This window comes from Salvelinus alpinus, chromosome 34 (assembly GCF_045679555.1).
Source record: "Salvelinus alpinus chromosome 34, SLU_Salpinus.1, whole genome shotgun sequence".
Taxonomy (NCBI): Eukaryota; Metazoa; Chordata; class Actinopteri; order Salmoniformes; family Salmonidae; genus Salvelinus; species Salvelinus alpinus.
This window is the reverse complement of record NC_092119.1, coordinates 3,812,677-3,821,818: the sequence shown is the minus strand read 5'-3', so window position 1 is coordinate 3,821,818 and position 9,142 is coordinate 3,812,677. Positions and strand designations below refer to the sequence as shown.

At 44.2% G+C, this 9,142-nt stretch overlaps 1 protein-coding gene across 2 annotated transcripts in view; it reads left to right on the top strand.

The window, feature by feature from the left end:
- The window catches only part of LOC139563628 (prospero homeobox protein 1-like), a 69,772-nt gene that overhangs the window by 34,858 nt on the left and 25,772 nt on the right, over window positions 1-9,142 (top strand). For both annotated transcript variants that reach the window (XM_071382467.1, XM_071382466.1), the window contains exon 6: window positions 7,796-7,990. In XM_071382467.1, coding sequence (XP_071238568.1) covers window positions 7,796-7,990 — 195 coding nt within the window. The remainder of the gene's footprint in view (window positions 1-7,795; window positions 7,991-9,142) is intronic.

Here is a 9,142-nt window from a genome sequence, read left to right as displayed (position 1 = left end):
ACCATCACCATCCTTCTGATGTCTCTAAACGTCCCATCACCATCCTTCTGATGTCTCTAAACGTACCATCACCATCCTTCTGATGTCTCTAAACGTCCCCCACCATCACCATCCTTCTGATGTCTCTAAACGTCCCATCACCATCCTTCTGATGTCTCTAAACGTACCATCACCATCCTTCTGATGTCTCTAAACGTCCCCCACCATCACCATCCTTCTGATGTCTCTAAACGTCCCATCACCATCCTTCTGATGTCTCTAAACGTACCATCACCATCCTTCTGATGTCTCTAAACGTCCCCCACCATCACCATCCTTCTGATGTCTCTAAACGTCCCATCACCATCCTTCTGATGTCTCTAAACGTCCCCCATCCATCACCATCCTTCTGATGTCTCTAAACGTCCCCCACCATCACCATCCTTCTGATGTCTCTAAACGTCCATCACCATCACCATCCTTCTGATGTCTCTAAACGTCCCCCACCATCACCATCTCTAAACGTCCCCCACCATCACCATCCTTCTGATGTCTCTAAACGTACCATCACCATCCTTCTGATGTCTCTAAACGTCCCCCCCCATCACCATCTCTAAACGTCCCCCACCATCACCATCCTTCTGATGTCTCTAAACGTCCCCCCCCATCACCATCTCTAAACGTCCCCCACCATCACCATCCTTCTGATGTCTCTAAACGTCCCCCACCATCAACATCCTTCTGATGTCTATAAACGTCCCATCACCATCCTTCTGATGTCTCTAAACGTACCATCACCATCCTTCTGATGTCTCTAAACGTCCCCCATCATCACCATCCTTCTGATGTCTATAAACGTCCCATCACCATCCTTCTGATGTCTCTAAACGTCCCCCATCATCACCATCATTCTGATGTCTCTAAACGTCCCCCACCATCAACATCCTTCTGATGTCTCTAAACGTACCATCAACAGCCTCTCTCTGTGGGATGTAAAATTCAGGAAGTATACTGAAATTACAGACAATTCAGGAAGTATACTGAAATTACAGACAATTCAGGAAGTATACTGAAATTACAGACAATTCAGGAAGTATACTGAAATTACAGACAATTCAGGAAGTATACTGTAATTACAGACAATTCAGGAAGTATACTGAAATTACAGACATTTCAGGAAGTATACTGAAATTACAGACAATTCAGGAAGTATACTGAAATTACAGACAATTCAGGAAGTATACTGAAATTACAGACAATTCAGGAAGTATACTGAAATTACAGACAATTCAGGAAGTATACTGAAATTACAGACAATTCAGGAAGTATACTGAAATTACAGACAATTCAGGAAGTATACTGAAATTACAGACAATTCAGGAAGTGTACTGAAATTACAGACAATTCAGGAAGTATACTGAAATTACAGACAATTCAGGAAGTATACTGAAATTACAGACATTTTAGGAAGTATACTGAAATTACAGACAATTCAGGAAGTATACTGAAATTACAGACAATTCAGGAAGTATACTGAAATTACAGACAATTCAGGAAGTATACTGAAATTACAGACAATTCAGGAAGTATACTGAAATTACAGACAATTCAGGAAGTATACTGACATTACAGACAATTCTCCTCTTTTCAGTTCCGAACATTTGGAACTGGATTTGACATTTGGTTTACTGGAATTGAAATGTAATGTGTGTGTGTGTGTGTGTGTGTGTGCGTGTGTGCGTGCGTGCGTGCGTGCGTGCGTGTGTTTCCCGCTAACACCTCCCTACAGGGCTTCCCTCCACTGAAAACACCCTGTCAGGCAAACACAATAGGGATGACACTCTCTCTATCTCCCCTTTTCATCACCAACTCCACCTGGCATTCTGTGTGTCTCTATATCTCCCAGACGTTTTCCCTCTGTTTCCCTCTGTCTGTCTCTATATCTGTCTGTCTCTATATCTGTCTGTCTCTGTATCTGTCTGTCTCTATATATGTTTGTTTCTGTATCTGTCTGTCTCTGTATCTGTCTGTCTCTGTCTGTCTGTGTCTATATCTGTCTGTCTCTGTATCTGTCTGCCTTTATATCTGTCTGTCTCTGTCTGTCTGTGTCTATATCTGTCTGTCTCTGTATCTGTCTGCCTCTATATCTGTCTGTCTCTGTCTGTCTGTCTCTATATCTGTCTGTCTCTGTATCTGTCTGTCTCTGTATCTGTCTGTCTCTGTCTGTCTGTCTCTATATCTGTCTGTCTTTTTAGTTTGTGCTGATTGTGGAGTAATAGGTTAGTGGGGGTTAGTTTGGTATGTGTGTGTGTGTGTGTGTGTGTGTGTGTGTGTGTGTGTGTGTGTGTGTGTGTGTGTGTGTGTGTGTGTGTGTGTGTGTGTGTGTGTGTGTGTGTGTGTGTGTGTGTTTTCAGCATGCTCGTTTGTGTGTGTGTGTGTACACACACACACACACACACACACACACACACACACACACACACACACACACACACACACACACACACACACACACACACACACACACACAATGGGCATATGGTCAAACACACTCAAAACATGCCCACCTAATGTTCATGTTGTCACCCTCTGACCATCCCTGAAAAATGCCTCCCCTCCCTTTCCCTCTCTCTCCTTCTATCCTTCCTCTCCTCTCATCCCTTCCCTTTCCCTCTCTCTCCTTCTATCCTTCCTCTCCTCTCACCCCCTCCCTTTCCCTCTCTCTCCTTCTATCCTTCCTCTCCTCTCATCCCCCTTCCCTTTCCCCCTCTCTCCTTCTATCCTTCCACTCCTCTCACCCCCTTCCCTTTCCCTCTCTCTCCTTCCATCCTTCCTCTCCACTCATCCCCCCTCCCTTTCCCTCTCTCTCCTTCCATCCTTCCTCTCCACTCATCCCCTCTTTTTCCCTCTCTCTCCTTCCATCCTTCCTCTCCACTCATCCCCCCTCCCTTTCCCTCTCTCTCCTTCCATCCTTCCTCTCCACTCACCCCCCCTCCCTTTCCCTCTCTCTCCTTCCATCCTTCCCCTCCACTCATCCCCTCTTTTTCCCTCTCTCTCATTCCATCCTTCCTCTCCACTCATCCCCCCTCCCTTTCCCTCTCTCTCCTTCCATCCTTCCTCTCCACTCATCCCCCCTCTTTTTCCCTCTCTCTCCTTCCATCCTTCCTCTCCTCTCATCCCCCTCCCTTTCCCTCTCTCTCCTTCCATCCTTCCACTCCTCTCATCCCCCTCTCTTTCCCTCTCTCTCCTTCTATCCTTCCTCTCCACTCATCCCCTCTTTTTCCCTCTCTCTCCTTCCATCCTTCCTCTCCACTCATCCCCCTTCCCTTTCCCCCTCTCTCCTTCTATCCTTCCACTCCTCTCATCCCTTCCCTTTCCCTCTCTCTCCTTCCATCCTTCCTCTCCTCTCATCCCCCTCCCTTTCCCTCTCTCTCCTTCTATCCTTCATCTCCCCTCATCCCCCTCTCTTTCCCTCTCTCTCCTTCTATCCTTCCTCTCCTCTCATCCCCTCCCTTTCCCCCTCTCTCCTTCTATCCTTCATCTCCCCTCACCCCCTCCCTTTCCCTCTCTCTCCTTCCATCCTTCATCTCCCCTCACCCCCTCCCTTTCCCTCTCTCTCCTTCCATCCTTCCTCTCCACTCATCCCCTCTTTTTCCCTCTCTCTCCTTCTATCCTTCCTCTCCTCTCATCCCTTCCCTTTCCCTCTCTCTCCTTCTATCCTTCCTCTCCTCTCACCCCCCACCCTTTCCCTCTCTCTCCTTCTATCCTTCCTCTCCTCTCACCCCCCTCCCTTTCCCTCTCTCTCCTTCTATCCTTCCTCTCCTCTCATCCCCTCCCTTTCCCTCTCTCTCCTTCTATCCTTCCTCTCCTCTCACCCCCCTCCCTTTCCCTCTCTCTCCTTCTATCCTTCCTCTCCACTCATCCCCCTCCCTTTGCCTCGTTTCCCCCCCTCTCTCTTATCCCTTGTTCCTATGAGACAATGTCTTGTAACAATGCCTGTTCTAATCTCCATGTCAAAGCTGTTTTTCCACTCCACTAAACACACACACACACACACACACACACACACACACACACACACACACACACACACACACACACACACACACACACACACACACACACACACACACACACACACACACACACACACACACACACACACACACACACCCACACACACACACACACACACACCTCCCTGTGGTGTAGTAAGAGCAGGGACATCACACAGATCGTGTTATGTAGTAGTACTAGAGGGAAAATGTAATATAATATGATATGTAATATAATATAATATGTAATAAAATATATAATGTAATATAATGTAATATATAATATAATATCACAGTTGCCAAAGAAAACAATATTAAAACACACATTTACCGGTATAAATACTTATTTGTTGATGTACATTGGCTTGCGAAAGTTTTCACTATTTTGTTGTCTTACAACCTGGAATTAAATTAGATTTTTTGGGGGGGTTTGTATCATTTGATTTACACAACATGCCTACCACTTTGAAGATGCAAAATATTTTTATTGTGAAACAAACAAGAAATGAGATTAAAAAAACAGAAAACTTGAGCGTGCATAACTATTCATCCCACAAAGTCATTACTTTGTAGTGCCACCTTTTGCAGTAATTGCAGCTGAAAGTCTCTTGGGGTATGTCTCTATAAACTTGGCACATCTACTTAATGGGATTTTTGCCCATTCTTCAAGGCAAAACTGCTCCAGCTCCTTAAAGTAGGATGGGTTCCGCTGGTGTACAGCAATCTTTAAGTCATACCACAGATTCTCAATTGGATTGTGGTCTGGGCTTTGACTAGCCCATTCCAAGACATTTAAATGTTCCCCTTAAACCATTAGAGTGTTGCTTTAGCAGTATGCTTAGGGTCATTGTCCTGTTGGAAGGTGAACCTCCGTCCCAGTCTCAATCTCTGGAAGACTGAAACAGGTTTCCCTCAAGAATTTCCCCGTATTTAGCGCCATCCATCATTCCTTCAATTCTGACCAGTTTCCCAGTCCCTGCCTATGAAAAACATCCCCACAGCATGATGGGATGGTGTTCTCGGGCTGATGAGAGGTGTTGGGTTTGTGCCAGACATAGCATCTTCCTTGATGGTGAAAAAGCTAAATTTTAGTCTCATCTGACCAGAGTACCTTCTTTCATATGTTTGTCTCCCACACGCCTTCTGACAAACACCAAACTAGTTGCTTATTTTTTTCTTTAAGCAATGGCTTTTTTCTGTCCACTCTCTGTAAAGCCCAGCTCTTTGGAGTGTACGGCTTAAAGTGGTCCTATGGACAGATACTCCAATCTCCGCTGTGGAGCTTTGCAGCTCCTTCAGGGTTATCTTTGGTCTGTTTGTTGCCTCTCTGATTAATGCCCACCTTGCCTGGTCTGTGAGTTTTGGTGGGCGGCCCTCTCTTGGCAGGTTTGTTGGGGTGCCATTTTCTTTCAATTTTTTTAATAATGGATTTAATGGTGCTCTGTAGGATGTTCACAATTTCAGATATTTTTTTATAACCCAACCCTGATCTGTACTTCTCCACAACTTTGTCTCTGACCTGTTTGGAGAGCTCCTTTATTTTTCATGGTGCCGCTTGCTTGGTGGTGCCCCTTGCTTAGTGGTGTTGCAGACTCTGCGGCCTTTCAGAACAGGTGTATATATACTGAGATCATGTGACATATCATGTGACACTTAGATTGCACACAGGTGGACTTTATTTAATTAATTATGTGACTTCTGAAGGTAATTCATTGCACCAGATCTTATTTAGGGGCTTCATAGCAAAGGGGGTGAATACAATATTCATATTCTACTTTTCCATTTATTAATTGTTTTAGAATTTTTTGAATCACTTAAAAAAAAAAACATTTCACTTCAACAATTTGGACTATTTTGTGTTTGTCCATTAGATGAAATCCAAATAAAAATCTATTTAAATTACAGGTTGTAATGCAACAAAATAGGACAAATGCCAAGGGGGTGAATACTTTTGCAAGGCACTGTAGTTGTGGGTTTATCTTTTCTGTAACTTTTTTTTTTCTCGATTTGACAACAGCCAGTGAAAGTGCAGGGCACCAAATTCAAACAACAGAAATCTCATAATTAAAATCCCTCAAACATACAAGTATTTTACAGTTTAAAGATAAACCCACCACAGTGTCCGATTTCAAAAAGGCTTTACGACGAAAGCACACCATCGGATTATGTTAGGTCAGTACCTAGTCACAGAAAAACACAGCCATTTTTCCAGCCAAAGAGAGGACTCACAAAAAGCAGAAATAGAGATAAAATTAATCACTAACCTTTGATGATCTTCATCAGATGACACTCATAGGACTTCATGTTACACAATACATGTATGTTTTGTTCGAAAAAGTGCATATTTATATCCAAAAATCTCAGTTTACATTGGCGCGTTACGTTCAGTAATGTTTTGCTTCCAAAACATCCGGTGATTTTGCAGAGAGCCACATCAATTTACAGAAATACTCATAAATGTTGATGAAAATACAAGTGTCATACATGGAATTACAGATCCACTTCTCAGATTTCAAAAAAACTTTACGGAAAAAGCAAACCATGCAATAATCTGAGTACAGCGTTCAGACAACAACACCATGTTGTAGTCAAAAGAAGTCAGAAATAGCATTATAAATATTCACTTACCTTTGATGATCTTCATCAGAATGCACTCCCAGGAATCCCAGTTCCACCATAAATGTTTGATTTGTTCGATAAAGTCCATCATTTATGTCCAAATACCTCCTTTTTGTTCGCACGTTTAGCCCAGTAATCCAAATTCATGAGGCGCGAGCAGACGAAAAGTCCAAAAGATCCGTTACAGTCCGTAGAAACATGTCAAACGATGTATAGAATCAATCTTTAGGAAGTTTTTATAATAAATCTTCAATAATGTTCCAACCGGAGAATTCCTTTGTCTTCAGAAATGCAATGGAACGCAAGCTAACTCTCACGTGAACGCGCATGGTCAGCTCATGGCACTATGCCAGACCCCTGACTCAAAGAGACCTCATTCCCCCCTCCTTCACAGTAGAAGCATCAAACAAGGTTCTAAAGACTGTTGACATCTAGTGGAAGCCTTCGGAAGTGCAATATGACCAATATCCCACTGTATATTCGATGGGCGATGAGTTGAAAAACCACAAACCTCAGACTTCCCACTTCCTGGTTGGATTTTTTCTCAGGGTTTTGCCTGCCATATGAGTTCTGTTATACTCACAGACATCATTCAAACAGTTTTAGAAACTTCAGAGTGTTTTCTATCCAAATATACTAATAATATGCATATATTAGCTTCTGGGACTGAGTAGCAGGCAGTTTACTCTGGTCACCTTATTCATCCAAGCTACTCAATACTTCCCCCAGCCATAATAAGTTTTAACAGACAGTGTAGTTTAATATTACTGAAGAAAATGTATGTTTATACTCTAACAGACCAAGAACAAGGAAAGGAATCATAATAATTAATAATGATCAATATTACTCTCTCTCTCTCTGTCTCTCTCTCTCTCTCTCTCTCTCTCTCTCTCTCTCTCTGTCTCTCTCTCTCTCTCTCTCTCTCTCTCTCTCTCTCTCTCTCTGTCTCTCTCTGTCTCTCTCTCTCTCTCAATGTCTCTGTCTCTCTCTCTTTCTCTGTCTCTGGCGTTCACTCTCTCTCTCAACATCTCGGTCTCTCTCTCTCTCTCTGTCTCTCTCTCTCTCTCTCTCTCTCTCTCGCTCTCTCTCTCTCTGTCTCCCTCTCTCTCCCGCTCTCTTTCCCTCTCTTACTCTCTCTCCAGTTTAACCGGTGCATCACGTCTCAGCTCATCAAGTGGTTCAGTAACTTCAGAGAGTTCTATTACATCCAGATGGAGAAGTTTGCCCGGCAGGCCATCAACGAGGGAGTGACCACCAACGAGGACCTGTCTGTGGGCAGGGAGTCTGAGCTCTATCGAGCCCTCAACATGCACTACAACAAGGCCAATGACTTTGAGGTATGACAGCTGTAGGGTTAAGGGGTGGTTGGTGGTGAGAGGACGAGGACGATGCTTGGTGACTGGGTGTCATCATCTCTCTGTCTCTGTCTGTCTCTCTCTCTCTGTCTCTGTCTGTCTCTCTCTGTCTGTCTGTCTGTCTGTCTGTCTCTCTCTCTCTCTCTCTCTCTCTCTCTCTCTCTCTCTCTCTCTCTCTCTCTCTCTCTCTCTCTCTCGCTCTGTCTCTCTGTCTCTGTCTGTCTCTCTCTGTCTGTCTGTCTGTCTGTCTGTCTCTCTCTCTCTCTCTCTCTCTCTCTCTCTCTCTCTCTCTCTCTCTCTCTCTCTCTCTCTCTCTCTCTCTCTCTCTCTCTCTCTCTCTCTGTCTGTCTCTCTCTCGCTCTGTCTCTCTGTCTCTGTCTGTCTCTCTCTGTCTGTCTGTCTGTCTGTCTCTCTCTCTCTCTCTGTCTCTCTCTCTCTGTCTGTCTCTCTATCTCTCTGTCTGTCTCTCTCTCGCTCTGTCTCTCTGTCTCTGTCTGTCTCTCTCTCGCTCTGTCTCTCTGTCTCTGTCTGTCTGTCTGTCTGTCTGTCTGTCTGTCTGTCTGTCTGTCTGTCTGTCTGTCTGTCTGTCTGTCTGTCTGTCTGTCTGTCTGTCTGTCTGTCTGTCTGTCTCTCTCTCTCTCTCTCTCTCTCTGTCTCTCTCTCTCTGTCTGTCTCTCTATCTCTCTCTCTACTAATTCTGACTCTCTCTGGGACCCTAGGCTATTAAACACAGGCTCATCCACATCATCATCATTGGTCCCGTGTGGCTCAGTTGGTAGAGCATGGCGCTTGCAACGCCAGGGTTGTGGGTTCATTCCCCACGGGGGGACCAGGATGAATATGTATTGAACTTTCCAATTTGTAAGTCGCTCTGGATAAGAGCGTCTGCTAAATGACATAAATGTAAATGTAATCATTTAGAAGCCCATTACACAGCATTTAACCTAATACACACCCACACAGTCTATAAGAAGGTAGTTTGGGGGCGAACCCACAGAAGGCTCATACATATTTAAAGTGGACCAAGAAAAGGGTGTTTTGCATAATGAGTCAGGTAGCAGAGAGTCAGGTACCATCTCTGTCCTCTCTTCATCTCTGTGTCCTCTCTTCATCTCTGTGTCCTCTCTTCATCTC